The following is a 23,752-nucleotide window of genomic DNA, read 5'->3' on the forward strand; positions in this document are numbered from 1 at the left end:
TGGCCCTGCTTGGAGCAGGGGTGCATGAGGGACCTCCTGAGCTCCCTTCCAACATGAATTGCCCAATGATCCCAGATAAGTTTTGCAGCACTGGGACAGTTTGCTAGTTACACCTTGTTATCCTCTTGTTATCCTATTTATAGAAAATATTTTCTTGAGAAACTCAGCCATTTTACACAAAGTCCAAAATAAATAAGCAGTATTTGTTTGCTAGGGACACAGTCTGGCTACACCAGGAGTCTTTTAGACGTCAGCCAACATATGCAGCTACACTTTTTCTGTGGACTCACATGAAACTGCTCCAATGGTGATTGGAAGATGCCTATATATAGGAAATTAGTACAAGTATCTTTATATAATCCAGATTATTTTGAAACAAAATATAGGCTTTTTTCCCACCCTCAGGATTAATTAAATAAGGCACTATGACATATATTTTCTTTATATAGTCTTCTGTTTAGAAACTAAAGGGTGCATTTCTTACAATGACTGAATAAAGCAAATGGGATAACAGATCTGTAGATAGCTGTCCCAAAAGATATGTTGCATCTCTGTCCACTACTTGTTTCTGCCAATCTAGCATGATATTTTAGCTCAATAGTAGCTATCCACAATTCTTTGTAGTATTTCATTTTAGAGATACAAAGGAGAAAATATAACCTTTTATTTTCCGAGAACCCTTCATGAATGCCATGAAAAGATATCAATGTACCTGTGAAACAAAGGCTTCTGCAAACAGGAATGCAAGAAAAAGTCTTTCCACTTGCACATTCTCAAATGAATTGCAGATGTCAGGCAAATCAATAAATCTTTCGGATATCAAGAAAGATAAGGATCCCAGCCACTTCCCCCGAGACTCTTTATGTAAAAGGTGGCACAATAATTATGTAGGTGGATTATGATCTATAGGCAACTGCACTGACTATTAACATCTAAAAGTGACATTTCCTTTTCAGACAAATTTAATATGAGCTGCAAAGATGCATTTTGCAGTCAACTTGCTTGTACAAAAGCTAAATCAGGCATGCTCTCATAATTGTACTGTATGCATTTTTCAGCTCAGACTCTGATTCTACTGCCTTTCCCAAGTCAGATACTGTGCGTAGAGCTGGCCTAATTTTTTCAATGTGTAGCACTTTTGCCTAAATATGCAGTTTATGAAACAGTGCCACTAAAACACTCCAGTCAGATCGGGCAAAAATGATCAGGGAATGAGGGCAAGGGATGGAGCAAAAGAACCATTGGAATGTTTTATTCTGACAGCTTGGAAACAAACTTCTTGACTTTTCAAGAAAGCTTTTTTTGTTAGAAGAGGAAATGTTAGGAAAGATTCAGAGTTAGATAACTAAAAGCTAAGCAAAAATAACAAAGACCTTTTCAATGAAACAAAACATTTCAAGTTAAACAGAATGGATATATAGTTTTCATTTAATGAATTCACTTTTTAAATGTTGGTACTTTATAAACCAGGTGGGTTTTCTTCAGTTCAGGCATAAAAATGAAAAATCAGCTGTGCAGTCAACATCAAGTTTGAAAATCTGCAGGTGAGGTATCTGTTACCTGGTGAGAAAATGTTTTTTCTTTCCCCTTGAAAAATGTTCATGTGCTCAAGACTTGTAAGAATGTATTCTATCTTTGGGAGAGCTGAGGATGTCATTGGCAGTATGCGTGAACGCTGTAATGTTGGGTTTAATAGCTAGTCTTTTGACCTCCATTGGTTGTTACTGTCATTATGACAAAGCTTAGACAGACACACCCAAAAACAAGGATTACCTCTTTGAGAGCTGTCCTAGAGGAAAAATTTCCATTTTAGAGTGCTAAATAGGACCTCTGCACCCAGGTCAGCCATAATATGTCAGCCCCGCAGCTAAGGCCAGCTCTCAGAGCAGGTGGAAGCAGTTAGGAAATCTGAAATGGATCCAAACAGAGAACTGAATTCAGCTTTGTCTTCTGTGAAACAAACCCGACTACAGCAAGCAAAGAGTATGCATATATTTTCACTGCAAAATTAAGAGAAACACAGTAAAGAGAGAAAAATCCATTTAAAATGTCCATAGCCTTGCCAGTGCAGCATTTCATGCAGCCTCAACAGCCCTGCCACACGGGGGTGGAGTGGGGATAGCCTGGCATGCCAGAACTGCAGTGTGGGTCTCTCCTACCATCCCCATGCATTCACAGTCTTGACTCTGGGATACAAACCTGGCTTCAGCCCCTCAACTCCAGTGGGGAGCACCACTCGGGCACAGCTGATGGCTGAGCCCTGTTTCTTGGGGCTGACAAAGCCAGGCAAGCTCAGAGCCAGCTCCAGGCACTTTGATGTGAGCTGAGCTGTTCTGCTTTGCATGGATGTGCTGTCAGTCAGAGAGGAAAGAAAGAGAAGGGTTTTGCCCTTCTCTTTGAAGAAATGCCTGTGCATTGTACATAGCTTGGGAACTCCTACAGGATCAGACCTCCTCTTGATGTCTTGAAGAAATGTAACTAAAAGGCTATGACAGAAAAACCTGGAACTTTATAGAAAATTATGATTGATGGATGCAGAGCCCTGAGGCAGGGTAAATAATGCCCACGGGGAGGCTCTGCTGGGAGGAACGCTGCTACATACAGTTTCGTATGAAAAGCCATTTTGTTTCTTGTGGTAGGAGACAGAAAAACTAAACCTCTGTTATAGCTGTTGCTAGTACCACCTAATGCAATGGTGAAAGCATTGCAGTGATGGCAGTGGTATATGAACGCATGCAAAATAGAACGTAATCTAAAATAGAGGAAATACAAACATTTGCTGAGCTTTATCATCTGATTTTTGTGTGAAAAGAAACAGTACAAATGGCATTTTATAATGCCTTTCACTTCCATAAACTTTAGATGGCTGCAAGTGGAACATTAACAATGAAAAAAGAAAAACCCTGCAAAAATCACTGGCTTAAACCTTCCACATTTATCACTGGACTCATGAATTTAGTGATTAATTCAATTAATGTGATAAAGTAATTTGGTTTCTCTGTGTTAGTTTATTTCTACTTATATGTGAAAGCCACTAGTTAATAGGAAGCTGACAAGCTTTTTCTCTGTTTGCATCAGGTGCTGAAACTAATCTGAATTTAAGGAGCAGGGAAGATCCAAATACATCAGGTATTGGATCAGAAACCCAGGATAAGAATGCAAATAACCATGGAACTCAGTCATCTAATCCACTGTCCAGTTCTGTGACTGCTGAAAATGGGAATTCAGTATCAAATGGTAAGCAATTTTTAATCCCAAAGCTCTTCTAACATGAAATTACTGAAGTGTTTCCTTGAATGAACTTTGTAAGATATAGTCGAGCTGGAATCTTCTGAGATGTGAAATATCTATGTTTCTGGAACTGGCTTAACTTTATATGTGTGAACTATAAACCCCTCTCCAATAAAAGCTGAATGTGAAGAAAATAAAACAGCCTCTGTTGAGGAATTTGTAGTTAGCTCAGCTCCCAGTCTATAAGCATCCTGAGTCATGGAGGACTGAAATTTGAGATTTTTGATGCTATAATCAACACAAGTGGGACCAAAAATGGGAAATCAGGATCTCCCTTTGCTACAGGTGCCTTACTAGTGAATGACAAATTGTTTATCATTGCAACAAGATGATCAAAATTGTGCAAGAGTAATGACAGAAAGAATAAATCCTAAGGATATAATGGCTGTATTGCATAAAATCACACAATACAAATACACAAGTATGAACAGGCACAAGACAAATAGAAAGTATTTATTTTGATCAAATACGCAGAAACAGATGTCTAAATACTTGCATGGCACTGGGTAAAGTTATTTTCATCCTGAAAACTTAAGGCTAAATATGGTTTGTGTAAGCAGAACAGTTGTATAGCCTTTACCATTAAGGGTAGAACTAGGCATAATACACTTGGTAGTTTGAAAGCTATGCTGGAAAAATCAAAGGGAAAAAATATTAGGTCAAGGGAAATTCATTCACAGATTAATGCTGTCTTGCTTTCAGAAGCTGAGTTTAGTTTCTGGTACTGCTGTTAGTTCAGAATTTCAATAGAAGTTGCTTTTTCATTTTATATAATGTAATCCTCTTCTTTAGTTGATTTTTAATATTAGGAGTCATATCTTTCTACAGGTCTGTGCTATCAAATGTGACTTTTCTGACACAAATCTTCCACGCTCACCAAGAGTTTTTAGTCTGAAAGAGCAAGCTTTTGTGCTGTTTCTTGTCCAAACAGAAAGAGTAATCAGAAAGCCTATAATAACCTTTTACGTTACAATGCTGAAAGTTGTGATCCTAAATCACCCAAAACAACAGATCTTCTGGTGGGAGACACTCAGACACGGCAGATAAAAGTTTACAGAAATTAGTTATCATTAGTACCAAACAGGATACAAAGGAGTGTGTAATCATTAAGTGGAATGTTGAAATATGACAACTGTAGTAAGTGACTGAGGTGACCTAGCCTTCGGTTAGTGAAAGGGAGAAATTCCCCAGATATCTGACAGTTCTTTACCCCCAGTGGAGTGTGTTGTAGAGGTACTTACTCTCTGTAACCCAAGTGAAAATTAGAGTAGATAGAGACAGCCCATGGGGCCGAAGGAGCATTGTGCTGCATTGTGCCTAATGGTCATACAGGCACCTGTTCATCCAGCTTTGTTGGCACACTGCTGTCCCTCAAAGGATGCCTCTCTGGTTATTCCTTTTCATTTATAACTGAGGTCCGCTGCTTGTGTATGGAGATCCATGTGACTGGACTCACTATATAGTTTATGCAGATTGGCATAAGAGTAACTGTAAGAACCTGCCTGTTTCACCAGAAGCCTTATGCATTATTCAGGTAAGGAGATTAGTCTTGTCTAGCTTTAGCTGTCAAGAAGGTAGCCATTCTAAGGAGGTCACCTGTGGGCTACACTCTGCTATATAGCCTCTTGAAACTTACCACCAGGTCTAAGCACATCAGGCAACAAGTCACAGAATGGGAGAGGTGTCACAGCAGATAACCTGACAGAAAAGGGGCATGTCACCATGACACAGGCTATATACCGTTCAGCATACAGCCTTACGTCTTGCCTTTCCTGGTGATGCCTCTTTCACACTCCAGCAGCCCATGTATCAAGTGGAGTTGATCAGTAGATCCAGCCTGTGTGTGAATGCAGAATCATGGAGGCAGGTAGAAGGTTTGGGGGATTATGTGTGGCCACAGCTGTGAAGACGCAGAGACTCTGTGGTGTTGCTGTTGTTTTGCCAATACGGATGTTGGAGTTCAGGAGATGCAGGGTCTCCAGTTTGGGGGTAGCAAAGCCTATGAGACCAGAGGTTGTCTGGAACCACAGGACTGCTTCTAGATGTCCTGTGAACTAGATTTCAATATTTGAGATGCAAGCTATTTATCTGAAGGATCCCAAGAGGAGGATCTGAGAACAGGGCAGAAGTGGGAAATAGCAAGTATAGGAAGAAGATCAGGGACTGAGTGTGGGATCTTCCTTTGAAGCAATATAGAAAAGGCATTACAGGGAGTAAGTGGGTAAAGGATTGGGTTTCTAGTTTGAATACACATATTGCTTGGGACAAGGCCATATTCTTGATTATGTGAAAAAAATCGAATGCATTTCTTTCATTTAACTTCTGCAGTTAGAGATTTTTGATTGAATCGTATTCCCTGGTATCATTTTCACCACCACATATAATTTCAGTAATAATATTAGGAAGCATAACCCTGCCAAAGAATTGCCAAATTAGACTGACTTTTGGTAACTTGAGAATAGTTGCAAGAAAGCCCAGTCCAGATGGTGTAATTTGTGCTCCAGCCTGAACCCCTGATTAACTTATGTTCCTGTAGTTCTGCCCCTGACCCATGCTAAACTGATGCTTCCAACCTTGTGCTGAATTAAGCAAGGTCTTATTCAATGCACAGCTGTGGTATCCTAATATTTATTTAGGTGTACGTAAAGGAAAACTCTCAGAATGTAATCAACTACTCCATTTATCTTTCCAAAATGCACCAAGCCTCTGCTTGCCATGTCTGTGACAACGTGCTGTTGCTGTACATGGAAACTTTACTTATTTGATAAGACCTTTATCATAGCTTTTCATAGAAATAAACAGAAAATCATTGATAACCTTATTCTTAGCTCAAGGCTGTCAGGGACAGTAGATACTGAAGTGTATGAATATAGTGCAAAAGCAGTAGCTTTTCAAAATGTGCTGCTGGCCTAGGAAAGTATTTTCATTCACTTATGATGGTTTAGAATCATGAAAATATTTTACATTATATCTTTTATTTGAATGAAATAAATAACACCTACTTTTAAAAGGCAATTGGCATTGAAATTTAGATAATTTTTTATTGTTTTGTTTGAGTTGTATCCAAACTGGATCCGTGAAAATAAATTATTACTTCAGGAAATTATTTGGAAAAAAAAAAAAAAAAAAGGATTTGTTTTGTGTGGACAAAACCTGGATTTTTGGAGGGAAATTTGTTTCAAAAATTTCATTTGACCAAAAAATATGTAATTTTGCTGAGGGAAAATTTTAAGTTGCAGGACAGGGTATTTAATATCGGTAAGAAAGGAATAGTGGTAACTTACATGTATTTTACAAGCCTAGTAACTGGAGACCTTGAACATCAGACCTTACCCCAGTACATACCTAATATATCATGCACCAGCTTCAAAAAGTGACAGCTCCACCTCGAAAACAGCACATAGTCCAAGTCACTGCGAGAGCAGGGTCAGACTCCCTCACTCTCTGCACCAGGCAAGAAAGGACTGAAATGCTGGATTCTGACAAGATTTGACCTTACTCCTGAGCTGCAAGCAGGGGTTCCACCTTCTTCACTGCTTGTGTGTGTCCAAAGGAATTCCACATGATTTGAAGCTGCAGAAGAAAATCCATATTTATGAATACTTTACACAGGCTTTATTCAAAAGAACAAATAACAAAAAAAACCCAGCTGTCCCTAGTTACAAAGCTGTGGAGTTGCACCATTATAAGAGGAATGCTAAAAGCAGGGTAGAGGACAAAAAGGAATAAGGATCATTCCTTCTCTTTAAAATTCATGTTCGATTTCTCTCACAAAATCAGGTTATTTTATGGCATTATTTGTACAATTTACATTTTCATGAGTTAATCATATATCAGTAACTATGTAAGCGTTCATGCTGAATTATCAAAAAAAAATAAAAAGCATTTTTGGTACTGAAAATAGCAAGTTGTAAGACAGGAATATTTCACATTGTTTCTATGCCAGTTTTGTGATTGAACAAGTGAACATGAACACGAAACAGAACTATGTCTAGTGCAGTACATAATCCCATAAGTAGTTTATGATTCATTGCATCTGAATTTTCAATTGTTTCCATTATGATTCTGTGTATTTTGTGCATAATATACAACGAGTGGGACTCACCTCATATTTCCTTATCTAAGAGTTACATATCTAGGCCCAGAAGCACTTTACCCAGTTTTAGCCACACAAAAGGTAGATGCCTAGACAAATCAAATACTTCAGATTAGATGTTATCAATTTCTAGTTAGCAAATCTCAGGTGATCTAACTGAAAACAATTCAACTTGCATATCTCTCACCAGGATGAATCCTTTTCTTGTGGTGGATAGCTGTGTTCTGTTGACTGAAGAAGGGGTAGCGATATGCTGTTTGTGGATGCCATAGTAGCATGAAAATTTGGAATATGTGCTATACAAAGCAATACCAAAATTGCTGGATACCAGACCTACCACAGTGTCTGTGATTCTAGTTTGTGAGGGGCTCAATAACACCTATCATAGACTCATTGTGTTTCTGCTTCTGCCTTTGCTTCCCCTCATCCCACCTTTCAGATCCTCTGTAGTGCTATGTGACTGGTCTTCCCACTCCGGCAGAAGTGATGGGGAAGCGCCGGCAGTGAGCCTCGCTCTAGGATCACTGTGCAGAGGTGTTTCTCTTGACTCCAGAGGGAGACCACCTGCCTCTTTTACACTGGATGACTGGTTTTTACACAGCTAAATTTTGGGCAGCTAATTCCCACATGGAGATTGCACAATAAGTACAAGAATTACAAACAAAACTCTATACTGAGGAGATGAAGTTGTAAGTCCTGGACCTACTATCGACTTCCTGTGTGACCTAGAGACATTAATTTGAGAGCAAACCGCAGGCCTGTTGTCCATTCCCTTTGTATTGCTTCTGTGATGAAAAGGAGCCAGGGGAAGAGGAGCCAGGGATTTCCGCATTGCAGGAGGAATCCCTGGCCAGTACATAGGTAATGTGCTATTTGCAGGCTCTTTCAGTACAATTGCCTCTTCTTTAAACCAGCATGCATACCTATGATGCTATTCATACTTCGTAAACCATAATTGTTCCAGTTTCAGTAAGCATGGAAATAGTAAATATCCAGGCAAATGTGTGATTTTTTTCCCATTCTTGTTTAGTAAAACATGTCAAGGTCTTTTGAACCTCATGCTGAAATCAGTCAATGCGTAAGTGTCAGATTATAAATTAGTGTTGTTCTGCTTTAGGTTTACCAGAGGAAAATGAATATTCAAGACTATCAGCCAGCACTACGGCAGGCTCATCGACTCAAAGACATAGGGAAAGCCACACTAGCCAGGTAAATATTTCATTGACAGTCTATGAGAACCAGTAAAAGAGAAAAAAAATCATAGTAGCTGCATGCTGAAAGGTATCTTTATTCAAATTTGTGCATTGCCATTGAAAAATGCAGGTTTCTTTTACAGGTTTGTGTTGAGCTAAGGACAATAATGAACCTACTCTTTAACTTCTTTTGTTGGGAGGATAATCATCCTGAAAGGTTCTCAGAGTTCACAGTTTATGAAACTTACTGTTGCTCGTTGTGGGGACGCTGTTTTCAGGCATGAAATATATTTCTTCACCCTGAAAGGATCAAGACGTTATCTCTAACAAGATATTCATTCATACCAGAAAGAGTTGCACGATAATGAAACTCATAGGAATAAATACATAATTTTATCATCCTTTTGTATATAAAAGCAGTGAAGACTTTAAAAGCAATTTTCACTGGTCTTATACAAATATCAATAAGTAAAAATTAAAATCAAAATATCTATCAATTAAAACAGCAATAGATTCAGATGGAGTATGAATCTTGCACTTTGGTTCTTTTAAATTTCTGTGTAGTTAATGTCACTTTAACACAGAATTAAGTTTGGCATGCATTAAGTGAACAAAAAGGAATAAAATTGGTCATAATATGTTTTCTTCATTCTTTTCCTCAACATTTTATATACAATATGGAACACTTCACTTTTCTAAAAGTGTAGTTCCAAGTAATTTTTTTTATTATTATTTGAGATAACTGTAAGAATTTTACAGTAATGCCAAATATTGTACAAAGAGAAAATATGTTGGAGTTGAGAGGAATCTCCTCAACAGAAACCTCCCATTAACCAGTGGGACAGTTTCTGGACTGTTTTATCAGAAGGTAAGGAAAGTACTTTATCACATTTAAAAGCTACTTGTTGTCTGCAGGGAGCAGCTGACATGTCATTACAACAAAATACTGGCCTAAACCAAACAAATGAATGTTTGACCATTGACTCCAGCAGGAGTGGGATTCAGCCTTCAACATCCTATTTGGCTTTAACATAGCTTTGAAAAACAATAGGTTTTATCTGAGTAAATATGTGAGCAAACTAGTACAAAAATCTTCATTTTTTAATTTTCTATCCCAATATCCAAAGCACAGGCATAACTACAGTGCCTATTCTGAGTTGAAAAATTGTGCCGAGACAGCACTTGGCACTGCACTAATCTCTTCAGCTCTATAAATGAGATTGGCCAGAGCTGCCCTGGCACACATAAGCATATTGTCTTGCACACAATAACAAATTTTTGTCATCACCATACCTCTCAGACTCCCAAAATGTACTTTAGCCACATTGTGAAGAAGTACAGGTCTACTTACAGTAAACCTTAGAGTTCTGCTATCTCCAGTATACTGTATATATAGTATATATACACTCTCTCTCTCTCTATATATATACACATGCAGTATACTACATGGGGATATGTGATTATGAAGATGACCGGAGGCAATGTTTTCAGTTGTCTCCTTATTTTAATGATCAACCAAATACTTACTAGGCATGAGTGGACAAAGAGCCCTCTCTAGTGAATGAAAAATTTGAGTCCCAGACACTGCTCCAGTTATAAAAAACACAGTAAGACACTTTTGCCTTGGAGCACTTTACACCTTTGTTGCTAAAAAGATTGCCTGGCATCAAGGAGGATCACATTTAAATTGCTACAGTGGTGCAATACACAGAGAGTTAAATGAACTGGGTATAGGGGAGCCATTATAATCTTATTATCTTTGCAAATGGAAGCTGTATCCTTATGTGAAATTAGTTTGCATCATATAAATGCTTTATTTTAGAAGCAAGTCTTTAACCATTTACAAACTTGTATTTTTTGATTTTTCCAAAACTACTTGCCAAAAGCTGAACATAATTCAATTCAGTACTTTTAAATGTCACTTTTCAGTAAAAAGATGCTTTGCCAAAGTGTTTCACAAATCTTTAAAATAGATTCCATGCCATGTACTCAGAATTACATGCAGGGACAATTCCTAAATGCAAGCTCTATAAGAACTGTGACAAGTTTAGAGAAGAAACCTGCAGTTCTGTGATTTTTGATACAATTGCCTTAATGAATAAACATCTTCAAAATGGTGTTGCCAAAAGAAAAAGAAAAAAATCTTCCTCCCACAAAAAGAAAAAAGAATCTTAAAAAACTCTGTGCTCACAGGGCTAAGATTTCTTACTGTAAAAACATTCCTCACCATTTCCAAATCATGGCATATATTTGAAAATGATTGGTTTTAATTACAGTTGACATTTCTTAGCTGCTGGTGACTACAACCCTGTTGTAAAAGTCTTTGCCAGGCTTCACTGCAGTAACCTTATCACTTTAAAGTAATACTTGCACAGATGTATGAAATAGGACAGATTGTTTCACAGATCTGTGAAGGTACCGATTGACTAATTGCTTTAGGGAGAGAAACATAGACTGGGTCCTTGGATCTCTTGGTAGATGCTCTGTCATTTCAGCTATAGAAAACTGGTTCATTAGCTTTCAGGGACTTCTAATATTTATGGGGGGGGTTTTTAGTACCTCCCTGCGAGTTCCTTACTGAAGTGACAGGAGTTAGTTAATTTCATTTTTGTTACAGGATCTCAAGGCTCATATACATCCAACTAAAGTTTAGGCATTGTGGCTTACAGTACCCATCATGTTGTCACATCAGGTGATAATTACCTGCATCACTGCCTAATGCTTCCTGCACACTGCAAACCTACACACTTCAGAGAGCAAATTCTTCAGCTCAATATCTGTCGACATGCATCATAATGATCAATCTTTTAACAAACACTTTTGGAAGCAATTACCAAGATATAAAATATCATGTAGATGTGAACTCAGCAACTTAATTGATCATGCTGAAAATAAACAAAGAAAAGTTGGCTGTTGGCCATAAATGCTACTTTTATAGGGCAATGGTTACTTAAAGGTCAATTCTTATCAGAATGAAAAAGGACAAAAATAGAAAAAAAAATGTTAAAATACTAACAAAATACTTCTCATTTGAAAGTTATCAATAAAATTTTTCTTTCTTTTGCTAGAAAAAGAAGTGTATTAAAAGTAAAGTTTGATTTTTGTCTCATCAAAAATGAAAGAACTTACATCAAAAGAAACGAAAGCCTTGCATGTTAAAAGATGAACAAAGTATAGGTGTTTTTTTTAAACTAGTACCTTTTCCTTCATATTGTTCTGTGGCTGTACAGTTGGAAATCTACAATGTCCAAGTGATTATATCTATAGGTTGTAAGTAAGTACCACGTAAAACCATAAATAACCTAACATCTGATATAACGCTGTAGCTTCATCTTCATCCTCAATGAAGGTGAAAATGGAACCATGAATTTGGGGGTCAAACCAGTTATCAGGAAGTTTCATGCACTTTAATTTGTTCAGATAGTAAATCTTTAAGAAACTATTTGTTAAAGAAGAGCTACGCGTATTTTTTTCACCAATCCGGCACACCACTTTCCATGCATTTTGTTCTTTCCTTGTAAATCAAAGCATTCTAGCCAAGGAAATCTTCAAAAAATAAAATAGAAAATAGTATTGCAAGAAACAATATCCTAATCTACCCTTACAAGAAAACCTACTTTTCTCTTAGCAACTAAGCCCACATATATCAGCTGCAAGAACTGCAATTAACTTAGCTTCTACAGAAAACCTTTGGTAGCTGTGCCTCTTGCTCCCTTAACAGCATAAAACTTCCTTTTCCAAACTTGATTTAAAATTACTGATTTAAAATTTATTTAGATGCTTATTGTTTCAAATTACTTCAGTGATTTGTTTAAACAATTTGGACGTTCCAAGTGTGCTTCGATCTGTCGTCTTGAATTCTTATCCCATAATTTCCTTCCAGAGGCAAAGAACCCACCAAAATGGAAGAGATGTTTCTTCTGGTTGTCTGTGCCAAAATCTTGCTTAGGTAGAAAATTTTGTTATGACTAAGAGTCATTTCTATTCCGTCACACTCCAGGAAGTGATTCCAAAGTGCACTGGAGACTCTACAGATGTTGAAATTGTTTAGCAGGGTCTAAAACACCAAACCTCCTCTAAAATAAAAAAGCTGTATAAAATATTACTTCTGTGCTCTTTGGGTTTTACACGAAGCATTTCTCAGTTCTTCAGCCAGTTTGATGGGTTCTCTTCTCCAGACTGTGTTTATTGCTTCCTCTGTTCTCGATGTCTCCTATGAGTGTGTATGTTTGAAAAATAGAGCATAAAGACTGACGAAACATTTAAGTTCTTTGGAATATCAGAAACAGCAGCAAGATAAAACAGAGTCAACAAAAGCAAGACTGTATCTTTGGCACCTCACACAAAAGCTAAGTGACCCTGTCGTCTTCTTTTTCATAGATCCAGGACTGGGGTTTGTTGGTTGGGTTTTTTTGGGTTTGGTTTTTTTGGGTTTTTTTTGTAAAAAATATTTTAAAGTTGTTCTTAACATTCACTACCAAGTGGGATGTGGTGTGAGAAAGATACAGTGGAATCAAGAAAAGCAAGCCAGCTGAAAGACTCCTTGTTTCTTATGTGGGCAGCAAGAAGCAACATGGTCTGTCTGTAACAGGATGAGATGGACAACCTGGAGATAATGAACAGATGGGAAATGAGGGACACATTAAAGATGAGAGTGATAATAATTGGGGGTGGGCAGTAAAACAGGCACCATATAAAAGGTGATTCAGAGAAGTAAGGTGGGGGGGGAGGGGAGGAAGAGAAGAGAAGAGAAGAGAAGAGAGAAGAGAAGAGAAGAGAGAAGAGAAGAGAAGAGAAGAGAAGAGAAGAGAAGAGAAGAGAAGAGAAGAGAAGAGAAGAGAAGAGAAGAGAAGAGAAGAGAAGAGTAAAATGACTGAGAGACAAAGTAAATAATAAAATGGAATAGGGGTTTTAGAACAGAGGAAAGAAGGAAAAGCCAGAGAGAAGAAAAAAGAAAACAGAGAAGTGAGAAAAACAACTAAAAGGAAAGTAAGAAAAACAGGGGGAAAGAACGAAGTACAGAGCAGAGGGTGGTGGAGTATAATGTGAGAAGGACTAAGGAGTAAAAAAGTAGAAAGTCTATGTGATGTTCCAGATATGATATTCATCTTCATGCACATATCAATGTGATATTTTATGGAACAAAAATAAAAACAACTGTAATAATCCACCTACATTTATAGGGTTGCTTTCTATGCAAGTTAGTTTGCAACCATAGTCTCCTGAAGATTCAGCCATCCAAAAAGAAAGGTAGATTTTCATCAAAAGTTGCAGAGCTTCTTTGTGCAGTTTAGCTTTCTAATGGTTGAATGTTGGCTTATTTGTAATCAGATGATGTCACATGCGTTCAACATCCTATGGAAATACTCCCAGAAGAAGACACAAATAAGCAGTTTGCCATCCTAGTAGGTTAAGTAATACAATACACTCTGGCATAAGATTTTGGTTACCCACTTCTGAAACATGTTTTATCTGTCATGTGTTGAAAAAGGTAAGATAAAAAATGATGGTTATTTTTCTGCATATTGTTATATTAAAAAATCTTCAGTCTTATCTCTTCTATTTTGTTTAAACCCCATAGTGCAGGTTGGGAGATTGCATTAATATAGGAGCCAACATCTGACAATGAAAAAAGGGAAATGTCTTTCCATATTTGTGAAGAATGTATTTATTGTTTCATTATAGTTTAAGCCATAGCTCTTATTTCATGAAATCTCATTGCTTTCAGCAGTCTCTTCCCTCAGAAAGAGCTGCATATTCATTATAGTTTCAAGGGCCGCCTTTGTTCCTACTTGATTTAATATTTGTTGCCAATCACTTATTTTCTTGACTGTTCAGAAGTTTAAAGAATGTATAGTCAAGAATGCAGTGTGTTGCTATCCCTTACCCATTGTCACAGTTCTAAACACTGGGCTCTGACATTAGTCATTAATGTCTGTTGTGCTTGCCTATTAGCTGGAAGTAATCTTTGATCATCTTTGAAGTAAAATGTAGCAACCAAACAAGTCTGGTGTAATAAAAAAATCACTAATGCCTTTGTAAACACATAACATCCAAGAGACAACATAGAACGTTACATATTTATCATTGATCTGAATCAGTATATCCCCCTGAATTGTGTTTGTTTATTGTTTTGACAGTAATGTCAAAGAGTTCTCTTTGTAATGTCACATACAGACAAAAATCAAGTCTTATAACGGAGTGTGGCTTTATTTTTAGAAGACTTACAGTCAAAAACATGTGACTTATAGATTAAATGGTATGAGGTAATGCATAGTATAAATTCATCAACAGGTACAAATACCCTGTGTTTCTGTATCAAGGGCTTTTGGAGGGCTGATGCCCCTCTCCTCAGCATGTCCTAGATCTGACTGACCTCCAAAAGGGAAAACACAGGTTCTCCTCTTTCAACCAGTAGGTGCCACAGTCAGTTCCCTGCACATTTGATGCTCCTTTTTTGTCTCCACTGCTTCATCCTCATCACATTTTCTCCTGGTAGAAGGCTGTGATTGTTGAGGAGAAGGGAACAAAACTTCCTGAGCAGTCCTGTGCTCTCCCTAAGCTCAGGTGTTTGGCTGAAGTGTGTCGTTATTCCCTTGGGCTGCTGCTTCAAATTTTAATTCAATGGAGCATGGTCCACTAGCCCACTGCTGGCACCTGTGGAGAGTGACTTCATGTCTGACTTAGTCATAAGTGCCTGGTGTGAGAGAGAATAATCTGGTCTTTCTGCCCTTCATTTTATTGCTGTCACACACTGCCACATACGTGTAGATCAGCAGAGATTTAGACTGCTAACAAACCATAAATTAAGTGGTGTTTGCCTCTGATGTTGTTTGACCATAAGTGTAGTGTTTTTATACAAGAAGGGATGATACATGACATTAGCAAATATGAGTCGATGTTTGTTTTTGTAATTGCTTCAAAAGCATTGTGGCAATCCTAGTCTCTAACTGGTCAAGTAAAGTATCTCCATTAATACCAAAGCAGCAGTCATCGGTTAAGTAGCAACATGATTCAGTTTTTCAAATATTTCTTGTTAGATTATGTACAAAGTGGTATCACCATTGTTAGGTCAGCTGTTCTGAAGACCTCTATGATAATGGTTTGTTTTCAGAACTCATCTTGAGAAAGGAACAATTGCTGTCCTGAACATGATATTTTTCTCAAACATCAGAGGTGAATTAGGAGGATGGTCTGAAGGTTTAAAAGATCATTCCAGTTTATCTGGAAAGAGAAGTATTACCTTAGAGAAAAAAAACCAACCAGACAAACCAAACCAAAACAACAACAACAACAACAACAACAAACCAAAACCAAAATCACCTGTATATTTCAATATTCATTGATCTTTCAGTCATTCTGGGAAGGTGTAGCTGGTATCAGAAGTCTAGAGTTGAAAGAAGCTCAGCCAAAATAAATAATAATGAATAGATTAATAATAGAAACCCACAAGATCCAAATAAGCAAATGAAATACACCCCTGTTTTGAATGTATAGGCTTGTCCAACTGTATTCTCAGCTCAGGTAATCAGAGTGCCTGACGTATGCTGTCAAGTATTACTGAACATCACCTACCTTGTTCTAATACTGTCGGCCAGGTCACACATTACAGCTACACATAGGATTTGTGTACTGATTTTATATCTTTGCAAAATAGTATCTTTATTTAATTGCTGAAATACCTCCAAGCTGTATGGAAGGCAATTAAGCTAATTAATTGAGAATATTGTGGTCCCAGCCTTCACTGAGAGAAAGGTACACACATACAGAAGACCAAGCCCTGCTTTTGCAACTAAAATATATTCCTGGAAAAAAAAAAAAAAAAAAATATCGCCTAAAACTAAGCACACACCACACCCTCCCCCCAGAAAACAAACAAACAGAGAAAACCCAAAGAGCATGGAAGAAAATCAGACAACTTATACCAGAAATAGAATTGTAGTCAGATGAAGAACATAAAATCTTCTGTCTCAGGCACACCAAAGGTATTTGTAGCCCATGAATCTCTTCTCTTTCTGACAAAAATAAGAAGATGCTGATGCCTAGGGAAAACAGAGAGATGTGGGGTGCCTTTTTTGCCAGAGTGATCTCTCTGTTTCCAGTTATCTGTGGGGAAAGGCCTTCTGGAGGCAGAGTTATTGTGTAGCTAGTAATCCTTAGTGGACTTTTCTTTCATGGATTTTTTTAGAAAATCCTTTCAGAAAGCCAAACGAAGGCAAACAAGCAATATTTTTAGAATGAAGCTTGAGAGTTTTCCAAATATTGTGTGCTAGGAGAGGGCTGGACTGGGCAATCAAAGATGCCTGTACCTGCATGGTCTCAGACACCAGAATATCCTCCTTCCAGCATCACCCCATGACTGATATTTGGAAGAAAATTAAATCTGGCCTTCAAAAAATCTGGATAGCTGAAAAATGCTTGTCAGAAGGGAAAGCATTTCTTCCTGACTCTTGTGGTGATCTGATTTTGTTCAGAATTGTAATCCCTTTTCAGTTTTATATTAAATACAGTTACTTTTGAGATTCCCCCAAGTTTTAAATTTCAGCAAATTTATAACTTCTTTTGATTTCATCTATATGACATCTGTTCTAAAAGTAGTTTATTCTTTTGATGTAATAAGAAATTTTCACTGAGAGAGAAAAAATATTTTCTTGTTTAGAAAAAAGCAAACATAATATATGTATCAGTTATGGATCATCATGTTTAACTCTATTTAAGCTGGCATATCTCCACCAGAGCAATTCCAGATTTGCACCAGACAAAACAGTTGTCATCTTTGCCATTTTCTCCTTTCCCATAAACCCATTTGCCATCTATTTGGAGAGCTTTGTTTTGGAAGATTGTAAAGTTGCTCCAACACAAAGAAAAATCATCAGCAGTTTAAAAGAACTATTAACTAAAATCACTTTATTGTTGCATATCACATATCAAGTTACGACATCCAGTGGGTCTGCATTCGGAAAAAAAATGCCTGTCCCAGCATTCACAAGACAATCACATGAATCAGCTTGGATCCCAGTGGTACATTTGTATTTGACGATTTTTAATTGGAATTTAGAAGCATGTAAACTCATTTATCATAGCTGCTCTCTACTCCCTGCTGGGGTCTTACATGGGCAATGCAGATTTCCCAATCAAACACGAATTTACATATTGATTTGATTTATGTTGAATGCTTGCCTAGGCTTCTCAACACACCCTTGGTTTACTGTATGCTTTCCCCTTTTATCTTTAAATGAGTATTGTATTGTTAAATAACATGTAGGCTGACAGATTTTTTTTTCTTTTTTTTCTTAATTCAAGAATTGGTGGAAAAGCAAACCTTTCCTAATTTATGCTTTTTTTGTAAAGCAGATAAAACCAAAGTATGTGTTTGAACCTGAAGGGTCAGGAGTTTTTGAGAGGTTGCAATGTGACTGTCCTGTAGTTTGGAAAAAAGATGTGACATGCATGTTTGGAAGCAGTCAGTGTAGGGGCTTATCAGATGCAAAAAGAAAACAGAGAAAGATGAAGCCATTAGAAGGAGTTATAAACATTTCTGTGAGGGAGATGCATGCCATAATTCCAGAATTAATGAATTAAATTGCATCTTTTATTTTGAAATGATAGGTAAGAACATCCTGATCACTTCTGTCTTTAAAACTGATGATCTGCAGGAGACCCGCTGGGGTTTGTGAACTGCTTTTGAGGGCTTTAATAAAGATAACTGTGACTCACCTATTGGCTGAAAGTTGTTCTGCTTACAGTTTTAGGCAGCCTACAAATTGGAAAAAATTAAAAGCGTGGGGTTTGTCAAGGCAGTTCCATTTCTAAGATAATTATGATAATTTATTATCAACATTTTACATATGTTACATAATTAATTTTAGATCCTGATCAAATTTTAGAAAGGCACAATCATTGCTTTTCTAGACTCAATCTCCCCATGGATTCCATGATGGTACCTCAACTTTACTAACAATTTAGAGCAATAATGGAAGAGAAATATAATGCTGTAATAATTAATCGTGAACATCTACTGACAGTTACTTTAAGGCACCAACATTGACAAATTCTTAAAGAAAATAATTGCAATATTTCTCTAAAGGGAAAATATGGACTAGCTACCTCATGCAAATGTCTCAGGAACACATGCTAATATACTGTACATGTCCTTAAACTGTTTTGTGATTTAAAAGTCTGTTTTATGTTGTGCTTATAAGTCTATATTCAGGGATTTTACTAAAACTTACAGAAGGAACTAAAAACAGAACTGTAATAAAGCATGCAGAACTACATTTTGTGAAAAAAAAATAAAAATAATTGTATGTTCTAAAATCCAAGAATGTAATTAAATGGAATAATAGAATCATTTAGGCTGGGAAAGACTTTTAAGATCATCAAATCCAACTGTTAACCCACCACTAAAGCATCTTCCTAAGCACCACATTTATGCATGTTTTAAATGCTTCCAGTGATGGTGATGCCACCACCTCCCCAGGCAGCCTGTTCCAATGCTTGACCATCCTTTCAGTGAAGAAATTGTTCCTAATATCCAATCTAAACCTACTACAGCACAACTTGAGGCCATTTCTTCTTGTTGCTTGTTATCTGGGAGAAGAGCCCGACCCTCACCGGTCTGCAACCTTCTTTCAAATAGTTGTAGAGAGCAATTAAGTCCCCCTGAGTCTTCTCTTCTCCAGGCTAAACAACCCCCGTTCCCTCAGCCACCTCTCATAATGCTTCTCCAGACCCTTCACCAGCTCCATTGCCCTTCTCTGGACACGCTCCAGCACCTCAGTGTCCCTCTTGCAGTGAGGGGCCCAAACCTGAACACACGATTCGAGGTGCGGCCTCACCAGTGCTGAGTGCAGGGGGACAATCACTGCCCTGGCCCTGCTGGCCACACTGTTCCTGATACAAGCCAGGATGCTGTTGGCTGCCTTGGCCACCTGGGCACACTGCTGGCTCATGTTCAGCTGGCTGTTAACCAGCACCCCCAGGCCCTTTCCCACCAGGCAGCTTTCCAGCCGCTCTGCCCCAGGTCTGTAGCGCTGCGTGGGGTTGCTGTGACCTAAGTGCAGGACCTGGCACTGAGCCTTGTTGAACCTCATACAGCTGGCCTTGGCCCATCGATCCAGCCTGTCCAGACCCCTCTGCAGAGCCTGCCTGCCCTCAAGCAGATCAACACTCCCCGCCAACTTGGTGTCATCTGCAAATTTACTAAGGGCACACTTTGTTCCAATTTCTTGTCAGTAGTAGTAGAAATACCAATTATAGAAATACCAAGTAACTGCAAATAACCAAAAAACCCCCAAACTACTAGAGTACAATACACATTTTTTTTTAAATTAGACTCTACATTTGGTCAGGGAGAGAGCAAAGTGAGGTGAAACACTCAAAAGAATCTACTAATGAAAATTAATAAATCTCTGGCAGACAGTTTAATGAGTCCTTTGGCAATAGCTTGATGATAAGACTGTTGCATTTGATACACAAATAGACAATATAAGCTCTTTGTTACTTCTGTATGTTACAAAATATCCTCTGTAAAGTTACAGCATTTGATTTTTTAATGCAGAATGAATTTCCTGAGATTCTAGATTCAAATGTCTAAATAACTCAAACTAATGTTAATTTTAAATGGACCTGTTAACGTGAAACCTTCAACTTTCCAGAGTTAAAAACATGCTGGAGTTTTTAACTAGCCTAAGAAATAAGACTATAATTAAAATTAATTATTGACTTACCTTGCAGCATTTCATCTTGATTGTAAGACAAAGTTGAAATCCAGTATGTCTGCTTTAGGCCGCGAAGTGAAATTTAGGCAGAATTCAGAAGCCTAAATCCACAAGGCGATTCAGGATCTTGGCTCATTCTCCAATGACTGCAATACTTAAATGCATAAAACTCAGTAGGCAAAATTGTGCTCTGACATTTTCATGGTTGCCAGCATACAACCAAAGTGCTCTGTCTCCACGAGCTCTTGTGTGCTAAAACGACATTGCAGTTTCCAGTGAATAGCTTTGGTAATTCCACATATTCTTCTCTTGTGCGTCACTGTCTTTGATATTTCAGCTTTTCTTTTTTGTTCAGTAAGGACTCCAGATACCAAACACAGGGATGGTGTTTCCACCAGATGGCAGGGCTGTTAAATGCTATGTATTCAAATGCTATATGTTTTTGTGGGTCTAGCCCAAATGCTATGTTGCCCATGTCTGAGTGACCATTGAATTTGAGTAGGAAAATCCTGGTTTACAGTTGGTATCATCTCTACCTTTTAATGGTTGAAGTTGTTTTTTCATTGTTCATTGAAGAGATCAGTAGTCTTCACGAAATACGTGTTTGGGATATGGAGCTGTAATGAAGAAACATAGCTTGCTGTTTTACATTCTGCTTCATGTAAAATTATTATATGTATAACAAATCTTTAGCTTGTCACAGGTCTAATCATGAATGGAAAACAGAAAAGATAGCATGTTATCCCAATAGATCTAATTACATTCATTGATTCGTTTAAAGCCCTGACATTTCTTGTGTGTTTTCCTCCATTTCATTTCCACTGCATTTCTATCACGTCCTTCATCAAAGTTCAAATATAAACTTTTCCTGGCTTACTTACCAGATCAATCTCATAATAAGTAAAGATTTTATAACTTTTTCCATCCTTTTTAAAAAAATACAGTCAAAGATGTACACTGATTTGTGGACTGCACCAACATTTGTCCACTGTATACTGGAAAATGAGCTCTATAGTGAAACTGCTGACCCAACATTCATTTACAGCTTACATAAGCAGGGTCAGGATAATAAAGCTTCTTCAGTGCCTATAAGCTATAAATAGGATGCATTTGTCAATTGCCTTGCCCAGGCAAAATGTATTCGCTTTTCACCCTGCACCTGTGTGCCTTTATGTTTCTTAGAATAGCAGTGGCACTGTCTCTATTCAAATACTTTGTCCATCTTTCAAAATCAAAAATTCCTCCATACTTCATTAGTCATGCTATCGAACTTTTGTCATTTGAGCACATCCAACAACACAGCGTTTCAAAATATCTATTTTCTTATAAGTATACTTACCTACCAGTATTCAGGCACGTCTTTCATTATTGAACTCTGAAACTCGTATGAAACTCTTGCGACAGCAATGTAACGTAGCTTGCTTTTTGTATGTTCTAACACCTCTCTGAGAAGCACGCCTAATACAGGTTCATGAAATGCCTAAAATTTAGATGCAAATAAAGTTTCTAAATTGGGAAGATTGGATTCTAGTCTGCCTGTTTTGTAAACTGGGTTATGCCCACAATTTAAAGCCATGGAAATCTATAGAAATTGGCCAGAGTAAGTCCCAAACTATACATCTGTTCTATAAGATAAAACTACCTCTCCTGTCTTTCTTGATAAATTGTTTCTAATTACAAAGTTTTTATTTGTCATCTAATCTTTCCTACTCACACTGGAGAGGAAAAAAAAAAGAAAGGAAAAAAAAAAAGCTAATGTGTTTTGGTACACAAGAAATCTCTGATACCCCTCTAACAATATCTGTGGAAAATTTAATTTTCCTTTGAGTCTCTGAGATGCCCTGTTACATTTTGTGTAAACATAAAAGCAAAGAGGTTTTTGATTTCATAGTGTTATGCAATTGGGATGGCACCAAAATACACTTTAATGAAGTCTTTCAAACACTTTCCATTTTTCTTCTTTTTTCTTAAAAATGCAGAATTTACAATTGTACTCAACATTATAATACCTTTTATTAAGACATGCATTAATAAATGTTATTAAGACATGGTTAATGCGTTTCTTTTTGAAATTTCAACCAACCAGAAGTTAAGCAGATTCCCCATTGATCTTCAGGCACCTCCATGTAAGGGCCCATTCCTTCCCTGACAGCACGTGTGAAAGGTTTGACTTGCACAGGACACATTTGAAGCAGCAATGTAGAACCTGTGTCAGCTTCCATGACCAGGTACCTGCTGTTCCACGAAGGAACATCAGGAGCCACAGGCAATAGCAGTCTTCTACCCCAGGGACCCTCATTGCTCATCAGTGACAAAAATGCCCTTCATGTTGCTCAGCCCGCCTTGCAACTGGAACCGACCACATGCGTAGTGTCTCATGAGCATTTAAGGGCACTGCACATCAATTCCTTTTTCATGGTAACTAATATGCAGCCATCCCTCATTAAGATAAGGTTTATAAATGCAACATTGACAAGAATAGCCATACTTCTCACATGAGCCCGTTGTGTGAAGTATGAGCATTTTCAGAATGTGATAGGTACCTCTTATAGGTGCCCCTGGTGGAGTCCTTAAGAAGGAAGGTACCAGGGTAAGGGCCATGGGCCATTAGCTGTTGTGTTGGGTTTGGTTCATATCCCTTAGATAGTCCTCCTCTGCTACAGAACACCCGCAAGTGAATAGCTCTCAGTACCTCCTCTAGGTGCTGCTGTGCTGCATAGGTGCTGAGTAGGTCTTAAAGGTTGGTAAGATGGACTTCATAGCTTCGTGGACTTGTCACAGGGGCTTCAAACTGACTTGAAAAAAGTAGACAATCATAGGAACAGAAAAATAAAATGGGAGGGAACAGTTTCTTCTAAGTGGTTAATGGATCTATTACCGAACTGTTTGGCTACTTCAAGATAGATCTAGAGATAGTTTCAGGCCAACTGAAACTACATTTTAAGTTGTTAATGTATTCTCTGGGGCAAGGCAAGGGCCAGCCCCTGGTTCTAATGATAACACCTATCTGTGACTACCTGGTTCTGGCTGTGATTTCTGGTTCTGACTGTTTGGGTATTTACATTTAGGGGCAAAACCCTCCTACCTCTGCAGCTGCTATTTGCTCTGTATAAAGGAGTATTTTGTGAGTATAAAAATATTATATGACAACAGTTTTAAGACCAAGGTGCTCGAAACATGGACTACTTATAACTATAGGCAGTGCATTTTGTGTTTTTCAGAGGACTGTGTTCATATACCTTTTGTTGATATAGGGGAGTTTTTTCCATTTGTTTCATTTTTAGCATCTGTTTCATAAACTTCGCTTCTATGACTTTTAGACATGAGACTGAAATAAGGCAATTCTGAATAATTCATTTTCTTTATTTTCAGTGTAAAGAATGGTAAATGCGTAGAGGGGTCAGTGAGCTAAGCACACAGTTTAACCCTTTTGGAATTTCAAATTATTAACA

The 23,752-nt window shown here is 37.7% G+C and overlaps 1 protein-coding gene across 3 annotated transcripts in view; it reads left to right on the forward strand.

Annotated features, from left to right (window-relative positions):
• MYO16 (myosin XVI) overlaps positions 1 to 23,752 on the forward strand; it is a 412,228-nt gene that overhangs the window by 382,995 nt on the left and 5,481 nt on the right. For 2 of the 3 annotated variants that reach the window (XM_056328855.1, XM_056328853.1), the window contains 2 exons: positions 3,079 to 3,237; positions 8,505 to 8,596. In XM_056328855.1, the coding sequence (XP_056184830.1) occupies positions 3,079 to 3,237; positions 8,505 to 8,596 (251 nt within the window). The remainder of the gene's footprint in view (positions 1 to 3,078; positions 3,238 to 8,504; positions 8,597 to 23,752) is intronic. The other variant, XM_056328854.1, reaches the window with a different exon arrangement.

This window comes from Falco biarmicus, chromosome 2 (genome assembly GCF_023638135.1).
Source record: "Falco biarmicus isolate bFalBia1 chromosome 2, bFalBia1.pri, whole genome shotgun sequence".
NCBI classification, from domain to species: Eukaryota; Metazoa; Chordata; class Aves; order Falconiformes; family Falconidae; genus Falco; species Falco biarmicus.